The sequence below is a fragment of the Centrocercus urophasianus genome, unplaced genomic scaffold (assembly GCF_019232065.1).
Source record: "Centrocercus urophasianus isolate 14NV4802_14NV808 unplaced genomic scaffold, USGS_Curo_1.0 seq_24, whole genome shotgun sequence".
Taxonomy (NCBI): Eukaryota; Metazoa; Chordata; class Aves; order Galliformes; family Phasianidae; genus Centrocercus; species Centrocercus urophasianus.
In genome coordinates, this window is record NW_024884800.1 from 317,076 (window position 1) to 331,700 (window position 14,625).

At 57.4% G+C, this 14,625-nt stretch overlaps 1 protein-coding gene across 2 annotated transcripts; it reads right to left on the reverse strand.

The window, feature by feature from the left end:
• Nucleotides 1–1,265: 1,265 nt before the first annotated feature.
• On the reverse strand, nt 1,266–14,055 carry EDA2R (ectodysplasin A2 receptor). Of its 2 annotated transcripts, none has more exons than XM_042825112.1 (9): nt 13,957–14,055; nt 7,746–7,854; nt 6,917–7,095; nt 6,031–6,116; nt 5,599–5,763; nt 4,965–5,111; nt 4,112–4,617; nt 3,533–3,581; nt 1,266–3,138 (listed from the first exon to the last, which is right to left on the reverse strand). In XM_042825112.1, exons 1-9 carry the CDS (start codon nt 14,019–14,021, stop codon nt 2,843–2,845), a joined length of 1,602 nt encoding a protein of 533 aa, XP_042681046.1. In that variant the 5' UTR covers nt 14,022–14,055; the 3' UTR covers nt 1,266–2,842. The 2 variants fall into 2 exon arrangements, with proteins under 2 accessions (XP_042681046.1, XP_042681047.1); XM_042825113.1 differs by lacking the exon at nt 13,957–14,055 and adding an exon at nt 11,678–11,733.
• Nucleotides 14,056–14,625: the final 570 nt, after the last annotated feature.

The following is a 14,625-nucleotide window of genomic DNA, read 5'->3' on the forward strand; positions in this document are numbered from 1 at the left end:
AGAACAAGCACATCCCCAGAGCCTGGTTAGCCTCAGTCAAAAAGGGTGCCAGGTCTGACTGACATCTCTGGTTCCCATAAAGAAAGAACAATGAAACAACCACAGCTCTGGAAGATATAAACAGCGGGAGACAAAATGGTACATCCAGCAGAGCTGCCCATGCCTCCTGTTATCTGACCACATCCTGAGCACGTTCAAATCTTAACAGCCTTTAACAAGAGAAAAGGAGGAAAAAAACAAACCAGAACATCTATTAATACTGCTGTTGGGCAGAACTGAGGGAGGGCTGTGTTCCCAGAAAGTCGTGCACTTTTTCCAAGCACCGTGGTCAGATAAGAAGCAGAGCCTGGGGATGCCCCGGCAGTGGAACAGTGCCACTTGCTGGCAGCCACCGCACCGCTGGAGCGGCCAGGGACAGCACAGCCAGCCAGAGGGGGGGGATGCAGCGCTCAGAGCCAGCTGCAGCCTTCGACAGGGACATAGCTTGTCCCACAGGCCCAGGGGCACAGGCACTCAGACCAACAGCCATCTGGCTGTGAGCAGCAGCTGCGAGGAGACAGCAGCACCAGGAAGGACAGAAATGGCCCGAGATGTCCACCAGAACCCATGGGTACAAGCAGCAAGATCAGGGCAAGGGGAGAAAGTCAGGCAAGGAAATGGACTCAGCAGGCACAAAATGGTGTAGAAAGAGGGGAGAAACAAGACAGGCTCATTTTCCCCAGTATATCACTGGAGAAACCCTGACCTAAAGGCACTTCCCACTGATCTCCAGCAGGATTGGGTGCTGTCCTGGCTCAGTGAGCACCAGCATAAGGCCTCCCATCAGCGCCTCAAGGTCACCTTGCTGCCCAAATCCCTGGGTTTATCAACTCACAGCACGGTTTGGTCAAAGCACTGAGATGCTCAAGATCCGAGCTCACAAGGTGCAGGCACCAGGACACACGCATGCACACTTGGGCAGAGCAGACAGCTCAGCACCACATGGTCCTGGTGCAATTGGCAGTGCACTCTGGGCTGACACCTCCTGCCCACCACGCGGCAACCAGCTCCCAGCCTGGCGTCGTAGCACCTACTGGAGCCGGGCACGGCACAAAGATATCAGCTCAGAGAAGCTGAGCGACGGCTCAGACAGCACAGCCAGGGAGGTGAGGTCCCACCAGCACCGCTCAGCTGCCGCGCCGTGACCTCAGCGGTGCAGGCATCCCTGCTGGGACAGGCATCCCCGCCACGGCGGGGCCGGGCGCGTGCCGGGCATCTCCCCCAGCTGACGAGGCCCTGCATTCCGCCCTCCCCCGCAGGGCCGCTCCCCACCTGCTGTGCTGGGATTTGCCCTCCACAAAAATCCTGGAGCGACGGACTTGTGTGGGCACTGCTGCCTGAGGCAGGGCACGGCGTCCTGCTGAAAGTCACTCCGCTGTGGGACACAAACCCCACTTGTCGGAAGGCTCTCTGGAAGCCCCTGATGTAGGCAGCACAGAGCACGGGGGCAGCCACCAGCCCTGCAAGCTGCCCCATAGCACTGCGCCTAAACTCAAAGGGAGTCTCACACAGGCAAATGGCTGCAAGCCCTGACAAATCCATCAGGAGCAAATTAAATGTGGAAGGGTGTTCCCTCCCTAACAGCTACTTCCAGAAATGAGAAAATTAACTCAGAAAAAAAAAACCAAAACACCAAAAAACCCCCACCAACTTAAAACAAGCCTGCTCTGCTGTGATTTGCACAGGCACTCCAGCACTCCCCACACTGCAGTCCCGGTCACGAGCTTCGGCCTCCAGCCGGCCCAACGTGCCTGGCAGCAGCCGAGCACCAGCTGCACCTTGCGGTGCTGCAGAAGGCAGTGAAGGGTCCTGGCCTCTGGCACTCCACTGCACCGCACAGCAATGCGGGAGCCACACCGAGTGGGCAGCAGGTGGATGCACTGCACAGCACAGGTGGTCACCAGCAGACTGGGGAGCAAACACACTGCCCTGGGCAGGGAGCAGCACAGCGCTGCATCCAACACAAACCCACATCAAAGTATTCCGGTACTTTAAGAAAACTGTACTCCTTTAAGAAAACCGTACCTCTTCAAGTAAAGGAAATGAATTTAAACACGCCAAATGCTGCAGTGCCACTGAGAATGACTGCGTGACTCCCAGCCACACAGTGATGGTCATGCAGGTCCTCCTCCAGGATCTGCATCTCCAGTGCACAGAGAGCAAAATACAGAGAACAGAGATTCAACTCAAAGTAGGAACAGGAATCCAGAAAAACAAAGTAGGGGCCAAAGGAAAAAGTTCTGAAAAACTGGAATGGGAGAGAAGTGATTGTTGGCCCTGTCAGTGAGCAGTACACAACTGAGGAGAAGCCAGCAAACATCAGCACTGTTGGTGTGGAAGACACCCCGAGGCCTCCAGAGACCCCTATGGCTTGTTGCTCAGGCAGAGGAAGGAGCTGGGAAGGCAATCTGCCATGACCAAGGACCTCACAGAACTGATCCCAAAGCCAACAGCTTGCAAAGAACTGGGCTTACTACCCACCAACAGGCACAGCATCTGTGACATTGCTATGCTGCTGGACATGGGAGTAAGTACAGCTGAAGAAAAAAGAATTGCAGGAGCTGAGCACAACCTCCCCAGGAGTGAGAGCTGTGAGAATGCAGTGCTGTCACCTCCCCAGCTCCTCTGCTCTTCACCTAGGAAGGATGCTCCTCCTTGCATGCTTCTATTCCACAATGCAAAGACCATCTCCATATACTTCCCACATGCACATTAGAGAGATGACGTGACCACAGGGCTACCAGATCCTCTCCCGTACCAGTACACACAGTGCTTGCAGTTTCCTCTGTCCCTTCCCTGACTTCTAGCACTGGCGGCCCTGGATCTGGCTGAGAGCAAAGTGGTCGCACAGCAGAAGCAGGGCGTCGAAGCGCTGCAGCCGCTGCAGAGCCTGGGCCAGCCGAGGGATGGTGACGGTGTCTCCCGAGTAGGTGAGGTGAGCGACGAGCTGCTCAAATCCAGAAATCCGGCCCAGCAACTGAGGCATGACTCCCAGCTCCAGAGCCACGTGGCTGAAGTTCTTCACGCCGTTCAAGGAAGGGTCTAACAAGAAAGCGAGTGACTGTACCAAGGAATGGGGCAGATCTGCAACAGGGAGACCTGGGGATGGCAGTACAGCAAAGTGGGGTTAGAAAGCGCGTCCAGCTTGGGTGAAAAATCAACAGTAGCCAGATTCAAGCCCCATCCCTGATGAACAGGTAGAACATCTACCTGCCATAGCAGGTTTCTCCTCCAACATTGCTTTCAGAGCACAACAGCACAGAGCTGGGTCAGTCCTGGAGAGGCTGGTAACAGTGACAACCCACCCTCAAGCCACTTCAGGCAGTACTACAGAAAATCTGCCCTGGAAACTAAAGGTTATGAAAGGTAGCCAAACTTCTGTGGTGAGTGGCACCTCCATGCAGCCAGGATGGGCTTTTGGAGGAGCTCCTTTGTGAAATCTGTCTGCTACCTCAATATATAGTGAACAAAGATGAGTCTGGAAGCCACTTACCCTTCATTGTACTGCTGATCTGAGTCACAAGGCTCTGGGCATCATTCACCTGGCAAGATAAAGATTCCAAGGTTAGGGACAGTGACAGCAGCAGCGATGCCCATCACTGCTCCAAGGCCCATCATGGAGGTTTGAAGGATCGGCACTTGTCCTTCCAGCACTGCTGCCCTGTGAGCTAACAGCCTCTGAGGGATGTTCCTGGGCTCCCCAGCAGCAAACTGCTTCCACAAGCACAGTCTGGGAGCTAGGCTAGTAAATAGCCAATAAATGCTTTTATATTATTTTAAAGCAGACATCTATGATTTTCTGAACTTCAGTTATGTTAATGATGGGATTCATCACAAGCTAACCTGTGCGAGTTACCAAGCTAACCAGCTGCTCCAGGGCTCCTGCCTGGCCCACAGACAGCATCCTCACCCGCTCCAAGCAAGCCATGAAACAGCTGGCAAATTGGCTGTGGTGGTTACCACAGTTACCCCAGATGCAGTGATCCCAGCTCCCAGGAACCCGCGCTCCCTGAGCACCAACCTCCATCCCGAGGCACAGGCTGTGTGAGGGCTGCTCACGGTGCAGACTTACCTGCCGCTCCCTGCTCTCGGCAGCAGGGCTCTGCATGGCAGGGCTCTGCATGGCAGTGGACACATCCCTCACTGGGCCCATGCTGAGCCCGCTGCCGGCCTCCAGTGCCGCGCTGCCGCTCTCCTTGGGGGCTGCCCGGCTCCCCGCCTGCTCCGACCGCTCACTGCCCACAAACTCCATCTGGGAGGAGAATTTCTGCAGGTCGAGTTCGGTGCACTCCACCGGGGTGTGCGGCCACTTGTGCTGCATCTCAGAGGCGCAGGAGGAGAGCGGGGCCAGGGCTTCTGCTGGGCCCGACCTGAGGTCGGAGGTGGCCATGGCGGTGGCCCGGCGCTCAGCACAGCCCCGCATCAGCGGCTGGCTCTCCAGGCCGCTCCTGGCCAGCTGGCCCTTGGGCACAGGGCTGCCCGCCACGGCCGGTGGCAGCTCCAGCTCAGGCTGGGCAGGTGGCAGCTGGAGACCGATGGCTTCTCCCTCTGAAATGAACTGAACCGCTTCTACTGGGCCTGGAATTGGAAAAGACTGCAGCTCAGTACAACCCAGCCCTGCCCGTCCCACCTCCCAACCGCACCCTCAGTCCTTTGCCCGGCACAGAGAGGCTCAAAAGCCCCTCTGCAAAGCTCCGTCCTGTCTGTGCCACCCCTATGACAGCAAGGACACAGCTGGGCAGAGGCTGGGAGCAGCTGCAGCCCAATTTGAGTGTGCCTGGTACAAAACTTGTATGTGGTTTTTAAGAGAAGCACCAAACTATCCAGCTCTTTGCTCCTTCACAAAGTCTCAGCACTTCTTAAGACAGTGAGACTGGGAGCCCAGCGCGTCCACCCTTCCCTCAGAGCACACAGAGCCATGGTACCTTCTGTCTGCCTGTAGCAGGGGCTGAGGTTCTTCATGCCCAGGCAGCAGGGACCAGACATCTGCTCCTCACATAGAAACCTGCCGGGCACTGCTGAGGTGGGGAACATCGCACGCTGGCCTGAGAAGTTCTGCGTCCGCAGGAAGACTTGGACATAGAGAAGAAACAGTGAGCAAGGGCTTGGCTTGTGGCCCCAGCATGCCCTCAGCTGCAGGGAATGTCAGCCTGAGAGGACCTCCAACACGTGGCCGCTCCAACACCCCCATGTGGGGCCATGCAGCACTCCCTCCCACCTCAGCGCCTCCCAGCCCTCATCCTGCAAGAACCACTCAGTATCCACCTGCCCTTGAGACACCACAGCAAGAGAGAATGCCAACTTTGACAGTGAAATTACATTCTACTGCTGCTTATGGTACAGGGGCCAGGGAGGCTCCTCAGTATCCTTGTGCAGACACAAGAAAGCAAAAGAGAAACCTCCTAAGAAGCAGGATGAGGTATTTATTCTCTGTGAACAGAGGAATGTTTGGTTGACTTTCAAGGCTCGAGGCAATGCCCTACCCAGCAAGGAAGGGGCCTGGAACGTGTGCAAACAGCAAAGGCAGAAGGGAGACATGCGTGGCATGCACAGACTCACCTCGCTGGCACTGGCTCTTCCAGAACCGCTTGCAGTAAATGATGGAGAGGGCCAGAAGCACCAGCACGATGATGACCAGGGCACTGCTGGTCAGAGCAAGCAGGGCTGTGTCCTGTGGCGGCACGGTGGGGACTGCCACTTTCACCAGGTTTGTTCTGGACCGACCTGCACACAGCGGTCTGAGCTTTACAGCCTGACCAGAGGGTACAATGCTTCAGACCACCCTCCCTGCCCCATCCCCCTTCACATGTAGTGAACACACTTCTTCCAGCACGTCCATGTGGGACACGGGCTCAGTGTTGCAGAGAGCAAACAGCATCTCTACAATGGCGCAGGAGCACACCTGAGCAGCTCTGACATGCTCATGCCAGCTTTGTGTGGCTTCCTGCCCTGTCCTCCCACCTCCCGCACTCACAGGGCCGTGCCACCTACACTGGGGCTCGGAGGAGGGTGTCTGCTTGGTACAGGGGATGCACTCCCAGTCCAGCTGCCCACTGAGCCGTGCCTTGCGGTAAAACCTGTGAGAGAGCAGAGCGGGTTGTCAGCAGGGTCAGAGCCGGCCCTGCTGCAGGCAGCGACCGAGAGCTCCTTCATGCTGCAGCATGCCGGGATGGCTCCAGGCACCACGACTCCCTCAGACGCCAGCTAAGCAGCGCTCAGAGCTACTCTTCACTTCTGTAGCTGTTTTGCCAAGGAGTGACATCATCCGGAGACGGCCTACCTCCCCCTCCCTGGGTCTCGCTAACAGAGGCGGTGGTGATTAATGGCTCCACGAAACCACAAAAAAAACTTCAGCCAGCAACTCCATCTGGGAAGAAACTCAAAATCCTGAGCTCTGACATTCCTCTGTTACAAACCACACTGCTCACGAGCAAACCATCTGCAGCTCTTTGGTCCTTCATGGGCAGTCTGTACAGAGCAGTCTTGGCTTCACAAACTCCTTAAAAAAATCAGCTGAGGTCAACAGCCACAGAAACCACAATGTCCTCCTATGCTGCGCTCAGGGTGTGGTTCCCACCCTCTTCTTTGGAGGCCGCTAATTGCAGTGGTCTGCAGCCACTCGTCCCCTGGGGCCCGGCCACCCTGCTGCCCACAGCTCAGACTGAAGCCTTCCAGTGCTTTGCTCTGCTGGGAGCTCCCAGCTCCCTTCTGGTAGCTCCGATTGCTGTGTCCTCAAAGAGACGCCGCTCAGGACCACCAGGGCTCATCGCAGAGGGCACCGCAAGAGAAATGCCCTCCAACAAAGACCCCCAGCCAACCCCTGCCTGCATGCTCCCCTTGGTGCCACCAGCACTGAACCCAGCCCGGCCCCGCTCACCCTGGCAGGCACTCCCCGCACACCGCGTTGGCTGTCGCCGTGCAGTTGGACTTCTGGATGCGGTTGATGAGGGCGCAGGACAGGCAGGGCTTGCAGCCATGATGGCCCCAGCTGTCCTTAAACTTCCTGGGAGGGCAAGCAACGCACTGCGCATCCCCCCCCGCGCCATCGCCACAGTCCTGCAAGACACGAGGTTTGGTTTATGGCAGTGAGGAGATGCTTCAGGACCCAAAGTGATACTGAGAGCACAGCATCTCTTCTCTAGAGAAAGCCGAGAGCAGGCAGCCTCACACCTGGTCTTGTGGGGAGGCCGTGCTTTGATGGCAGCGGCTCACGGGCAGCCTTGGTCCCTGCAGCATATGCCAGAGGGCAGGAACACCCCGCAGAGCTGACCCAGAGGGACTGTTGGAGTCAAGACACAGCCTGGTGCCACAGCTGGGCCCATGCAGCAGTGCCTCACCGTGCCCACCAGCCTGCAGCCTGGCTTGTGCAGAGAGCTCAGGAAAGAGAGAGCAGCTTTCTGGGAAGGGCTACAGAAAGGCAGCCGTACATGGGGCCACTGACTGGAAGGAAACAGATTTTCTTTGGCAAAAAGGAACGAGGACAAATACAACAGCAGCATGGAATCCACCCCCGTTTTTGCTTCCACCTTCTTGCCCTTCCATCCAAGGTGAGTGAAACCCTTCACCTTCCCTTCCTATTGAGTGTCAGCTCCTCCCAACAGACAGAAATGCAAGATCGTCCCTTTAACAAGAATTAGCAAAGAATCCACCCTGCACTGCGAAAACTTTGGTGCTGGGTGATCCCTGGTTCTTCAAAGGCCATTTACCTTGGAGAGCTCCTGCCCAGGCATGCAGCTCCTGCACGGCACACACTTCCCGTGCTCGTCCAGGTACTCGGTCTCCTGGCAGCCCATCGTGTCTGGGAGGTGTTGGTACCTGAAGAGAGGAAGGGAAAGCAGAGTTCACACAAGTCCCAGCACTCTGGTAAAGTAGTGTGCCCTTTTCTGGGCAAAAGCTTCTACACCGGCCAGCAGACAGCCTGCACTTCTTATGCACCAAGAATGTCACTTTGGCAGCAGTGAGGCTGCCTGATCTCACCCACGCAGCAGTCTGCACTGAGAGCTCAGGAAGCAGAGAAGAGGCTTTCTGGGAAAGGCTGTAGAGGAGCTGTGCTTTTGCTGCCACATTGCGTTACTCACAGCGGAAGAAAAAATGTCATCTCCAATATGAAGCCGGACACAGTGACCACTGAAGCCAGTCTGGCAGTCAGTCAGAGTATTCTGCTACACCAGCTGGATCCTGGGACATCCCAGACCGTTAGACAGAGAGAAGCCCCAGCTCAGGGAGGTGGCAGCTGAGCTCTGACAAGAGCCGTGGAGCTGCATCCCAGACAGGGGATGCCATAGTGCTGCTTGTCTCCTGCACTGCAGAAGTTTCACTGTGGAATGGACTCACTCACAGCAGCATTGGAGGGCTGGCAGAACTGCACCCATCTCCTGGCAAAATACAGCCAGAGCCTTTCTGTGGGGATTCATGGCTCAGCTGAAAACAACAGCAGAGCTGCCCCAGCCTCAGCAGAGCCAGGATTTCTATCTTCAGTGTGTACGGCCTGTGGAAGCACTTGGGACTGGAGTGTCACTGAGAACAAGCAACAAAACCTGAAGCTATGAAACAGACCAACTCGCTCACAGCTTCAGGGCTGCCTGTGCTCTTCTGCATATTCTAGGTGTGTTCTCAACATAATGAAACAGAATAAAATCCATCCCTCCGCACTCTTCATTCAGCTCCTCTCCAAAGCAGCCAGGAGAGGAGCAGGAAGCACTGGGAATGCTCTTTTTAAGAGCACCCGGGAAGCCTGGCACTGCCTCACAGCCCCAGGGCAGCGCTCGGCCGAGGTGGTCCCCGCAAAGCTCCCGGGAAGGGGACGGCTCGGCCACGGCCCCCCATGCAGCCCCCGCCCCCCGCACTGCTGGCAGCACGGACACCGGATCTGCAGCACGCGGCTCCGGGCGCTCCGCTCCTGCTCCGACCCCCTCTGCTGCCCCTGCACGCACAGCTGGCCGCGCTCCGGGTCGGAACGATCGGGATTCATTAGGGATGAAGTCTCCCCCGGACAAGCTTAGAAGGTGAGTCACCGCTCGCTGCTGCTCACGCGCACGGCAGCGTCTCGTTTGCTGCAAGGAGAGGCAGCGAGAGCCGGCGAGGATTGGATGTGAAGACATGGGGCGATGAGGAGCTAAGGGAGCTAAATTTATCTGGCAAGCATCTCGGGAGGGGCACGATCACAGCCTATTAATAGCATAAAGGTTACTGACGTTATAGAATAAATAAAGGAAATTCGTCATCATCTCAGAAGGTGGCGAAGAGGAACCTCTGTGCCAATGTCAGGAACGAGCACTCAGGTTCCGAGTTAGGACCCGCCATGTGCTGCATGGAGGACGAGGAGCAGGCGCCCAGCTCGGGGCTCAGTGCTGCGTGTGTCCTGCAGGGGCTTCGGCACCCACGCAGAGGAAGGCGGGACTCCGGGCTGCCTGCCGCCAGCCGTCTGAAGCACAGCGGTAGTACAAGGAAGGGATATGCATGGAAAAGGGATCTTTCTTGGAGGAACTCTCTGGCAACTACAGCCGGTGCTGGCACAGACTCTTCCTTTCATATATTTACATATGCTTCTCCACTTGCGAAGGGTTTGCAGACACAGATGCACCCCTTGCAGCCTATCTCCTGCAGAGAGACTCAGCTTAGAACAATTTCCCCGACAGAGAAAGTTACAGAGGCAGAAGGAATCCCACAGCAGTGTGGGCACACGTGCCTTGGGACAGCATGGTGCACTGTGCCCACAGCCACCCCACAGCTGCCAGCACAGAGCGCGCTGCTGCTGCTCGGTCAGTGCACTGGTGAGTGGGACGGAATCTTTTGTCAGTACCTGGCATCAAATTCAGAGCTGTGGGATCTATTCTATTTTAACAATACCAGAATCAAGACATTTGATTTGGAAATGAAGCATACTTCCAAAACCTCATAATGCTGCCCTCGTAATTTCTGATAGTCTAATTAATAACTATGACAATTTACTCATCAGCAGTGAGTAAATAAGAACAAATGACAAAGCCCTCCTGCTTCCCTGAAAGCCACACGGACCCTCCAGGTGACTGCCAGAGGAACACCAGCAGGAACGGGAAGCAGAACATACTGCCTATGTCTTAAGGTGTGCAAAACCTTCCAACTTTGCCACCTGCTGCTGCTCAGACTGCAAAACTATGAATGGCAGGGAATGAGTTTCACTATGTGAGATCCAAAGTGCTGCAGCACAGTGACAGCACGCTGCTGCCCAATTACCTCTGCAACAGTTTTGATCTGCCTTTCCTTGTGAAAATATAGTTTTGAAGACAACTGTTTGGGAACTATACTTAGACATTTATTTTGTGTCCAACAAGTGGATTCTGGTAGAGAACAAAAAGGAGGAGGAAATGAATGAATTGGTACAAAAACGTCCTCAAAGCAACCATTGGCAGCCCAGGGCCGGGCTCTGAACAGACTGAGGGAGCAGCAGCGCTGGGCTGCCACCAACACAGCCTCAGATGGGACGCAGGAACAGACTGAAAAGTAGAACCGGAGAGAACAAAAACCCTAAATAACAACTGCAGATGAAAAGGAAGGGAAAAGAGAAATGTTACCCGGAAAATAGGACCGCACGCGGTGCACGTGGCCGTGCCCAGCCCCTGCCTCCTCCCCTGCTGTCCGTACTCGGATCCCTATGGATGTGTCCCTGAGTCCCCAGCAGCGGCTCTGCCCCGTGGGGCACCGGGGCTGCGGGACCATTTGGGGAATTAAACTGAAGGACGGGTTCAGTCAGAATCACTCACGATCATTAATACCAGGAAGGAACAACTATCGTGCAATTAGAATTACATTTACGAACAGGACGGTTTGCCATCAGCGCTCACTCAGTACAGCTTCACTGCGCCCTTAGGGATGCTCAGCGCCCATTCACTGCACCGGCACGGGGTGACGCGGCACCTGCGCTGCTCTGTGCCCCACTGCAGCGAGCCTCGAGCGGGGGTGAGGCGAGAAGGAGAGAACGGCGCTCCTGCGCACACAGCCGGGGCTCCCGGGGCCGGGACGGCGAAGTTCGGGCTCAAACTATCCAGCGGGGCCAGAACGGGAAACGCTGCTTGCAGCGACGTGTCACACCGTCATACCATCACACCGTCACACCGTCACACCATCACACCGTCATACCATCACACCGTCACTCACACCCACTCGCGGCGCTGCTCCCCTCCTCCCCCGCTGCGGTCAGGCCGAGCCCCGGCGCGCCCCCGGCCCACGCGCACCGCCGCCGCCCGACCCCGATCCGGCCGCGGCACACAAAGCTCGGTCCCCGCCGGCGCCCCCCGCCGCAGGAAGGCGGCAGCGCGCAGGGATATGCCCGGGCACGTCTCGGCGAAGGGCTCCCGGCCCGCGGCGGCACTGCCGGCTCGCAGCGGCGGCCGCACCCTCGGCTCCGACCTCCGTCCTCCCGCACGGTCACCCCGCGCTCGGAACTTAACGGAGCCTGCTGCGGCCCACGCGCGGGGCCACCGCTCTCACTTCTCTGTCGCTCCCTCCCACGCGGCGGCGCGATCCGCCCGCAGCTCCCGCCGTTCGGTCTCGCGTCCGCAGCGGCGCCCGCGCGGCGCCGACACCGGCGGCAACGGCACAGTGGGACGATGAGAACCGCCGCGGGTGGGAGGGAGAGCGCGTGGACCCCGCGCCTCACCTGTGTCCGGTGCGGGCAGAGGCGGGCAGAGGAGGGCAGGGCGTGCGGTGCGGTGCAGCCTCCGCTGGCGGAGCTGCGGGCAGGACGCGCCGGGCAGGACGCGCCGAACTCCGCGCGCTCCGTGGGCAGAACTCTCCGCGCCGCGTGGAGCAAAGCGAAGAACGCCCCGGGCACCGCAGAGCGCCCGCCCCGCCCCGCCCCGCCGCCTCCCATTGGCGGCCGCTGCGGGAATGCGGCGGTGCTATGTAAATCCGCGGCCCGTGCACGGCACCGCCCGCAGCCCGCACCGCCCCGCACCATCCCAGCAGGGCAGAAGGCGCCGCGGGCAGCGGGGTTGCGGGGCGGCGGCTCCGTTCGTGTCCGCCTTGCGGGCTCCGCTGTGGGCGGGTGCGGGACACGACAGGACTCGGCCGGTCCGTGCGGCGTTTTGCGGGGCGCTTGGGGCTCTGTGACTGCTCTGCTGGGGCCGCTTTTCGTGGAGCCCCCGCCGGCGCACCGAGCGTGATTCGCGGTCGGACTGCCTGGGGCGGCCCGGGGCTGCTGTCTGGAAGCACCGCGGCGGCGTGCCGTGTTCTCACTCCATCACGGCGTCTCCCCGTGGAGCCGCAGAACCCCTCAGCCTCGTGCGGGGTCAGTTTATTCAGTTTATTCTCCCGGCAGCGCTGACATTGGCGCTGTGCGTTCTGTACCCTCTGCCTCCGACGTCCTCGGCTGTGAAGCCCTGATCTGCCGAACTCGCTGCAGAACCACACCGTCGTCCCTAGATTCGGACGGCCGAGGGCAGACGGCGTTACTGCTGCTCATGGAGGGGCCCGGGTAGCAGCTTTTGGCGATGGTTCTGCGCAAGGATGTGTGTTTGAACACTATTAGGTTTAAACCTAGTATTTTGGAGGCATTCTTTCTGTTTCTCTCTCTTCTCTGAAGTTCAGGCATTCCCTCTCCAACAAATGCTTAGGGTAGGTCCCAGAAACTCCCCACTGCCACTGTGCGGTGGAGAAGGCAGATGGTCAGGTTGGGATAACCGAACGGATTTGGTATGAGATCAGCCAAGCTGCCCTGCTGCTGAATCTGACTGCTCGCAGCTTGGGCTGCTCAGTGATGCAATCTCTGTGGGGGAAGACAGCTCACCCAGATCGTTCTGCAGGGGCCGGGGGTGACATCACTGCGCCTGATGCAACCAGCAGTGCTGCTCCTTGTTCCACAAGCAGCACTGTGGCTTTTGGGACTGTCCAGCAAATTAACGTCAGCTCCAGCACTTTGGGAAGCTGATAGAAGTTGTTTCACGGAGAAAAGCCATCAGCAGAAGTCATCTGTGGCATTATTTTCTGCAGACTGACTCAAAATGAAGGATCTACAGATAGTGCATCCAGCACAGAACAAGGGTGGCGTGAATCCAGCACAGAACAGGGGTGGGCAATGGGAACAGAGTACCCCTGGCAGTCAGTGTCCCCATGTACTGTGGGGTTTGTGGTGGTGCTGCTGCTGGGAGGGTGCAGTGCTGGAGGAGGGCTGGGGGCACTTCATGCGGGCGCTGGGGCTGTCCCACGTGTCTCCGAAGACTCAGAGCGGTGGCGGTGCCCCGGGGGCAGCTCAGCCCCACACAGCGCTCAGCGGCGGCAAGGCTGTCCCCAGAGCACAGCACTGTCCGGGTGTCTGCTGTTCGGGTTGGCTGGGCTGGGTGTAGGGCACCCCACACGCTGCGGGGGTGGGCAGGCAGAGGCCTTTCGGGCTTTTGCATCATCTAACAGAAACGTCTTGAAGCATTTTGTGTCATGACCGTAATTACCTTATGATTCGCTCAGGGTCACATCGCCTTCGTAAGTTATGAGTGCAAAGCATAAAGAACAGCAGTACGGTATTAGAAGTTACCAGGAGCAGGAATTCTGAAGAGGGGGATCTGTTTTACAAGCTCTTCTGGCACGCTGGAGGATTCACAACGCTAGAGGGCCCCCAGCTCCAGGCCCAAACATAACCGCCCGCCTGCACGCAGACGCAGAGGCTCCCCGCTGAGATGGGCTGGTCGCGCACTTGGCGTGTGGAGCAGTGAACCGATCGCAGCGGTACGGCCAGTGGGACACCTCCCACATTCCCTGCATGTCAGACCCGCACTCTGCCCATCCCTGCCTCAAACATCAGAAAACTGTCTTTTATCCGGGTCATGAAATGCGATGGGAGCAGTGCAGAATTCCCCTCTTTGCACGCACTCTGATGCACCTGGAGCCCACGTGAGACTGGAGGAGGTGCTGTGAGGGAAATGCCCCGTGCTCAGAGGAACTCACCGTTGTTCAGCTGAAGTCTCCTCCCCATCAGGCTGACGTTTCTCCAGTGTTTGTTCCAGTTCCATGGTCACGGCCACCTTTTCAGAGCACCTTTGTTGCTTACCTGGTGAGAGAAGCTGCTTTGGCATGAGAACTACTAATTTCTATCAAAAATATCCTGTAATTGCCTAAGCTATAGCTGAGCAGCGGAGTTTTGAGTTAATTTAAATTGAACATAAGGAAGAATTTTTTTACAATAAAGATGGTGAGGCATTGGCACAGGTTGCCCAGAGAGGCAATGAAAGCCCCATCCTTGGAAGCGCCCACAGTCCGGCTGTGTGGGGCTCTCAGCACCTGGTGTAGCTGTGGGTGTCCCTGTTCATTGCAGGACAGTTGGGCTAGACAGCATTTAACCTTTTCAACTCAAACAATTCTACAATTTGTGAATTACACATCCTTTGATTTGGTGTCCTCCCTACTTACAGAGCTCAGGACAACGAGGCACGGCTCACTCTCCTGCCTGGTCACACCACGTTTGCTGAGTCTCTCTGCCTCACTCAGTGAGAACGGTTTCTTTTCTCCATGGCCACTAAATGAATTGGGTTTTCCATATGGTCACCTCATGCATGCTGTGACTCTCCTGTGCCTGTCAGGATGTGCTGCTGACACATTTGTGAAGGTGTTCAGAAG

Coding starts and splice junctions, on each gene's coding strand:
- EDA2R (XM_042825112.1), bottom strand. CDS start 14,021: ATGGAACTGGAACAAACACTGGAGAAACGTCAGCCTGATGGGGAGGAG. Junction 5,112..5,598: donor GAAGAGCCAGTGCCAGCGAG/GTGAGTCTGTGC, acceptor TCTATGTCCAAG/TCTTCCTGCGGACGCAGAAC. Junction 4,618..4,964: donor CTGCTACAGGCAGACAGAAG/GTACCATGGCTC, acceptor TTCCAATTCCAG/GCCCAGTAGAAGCGGTTCAG.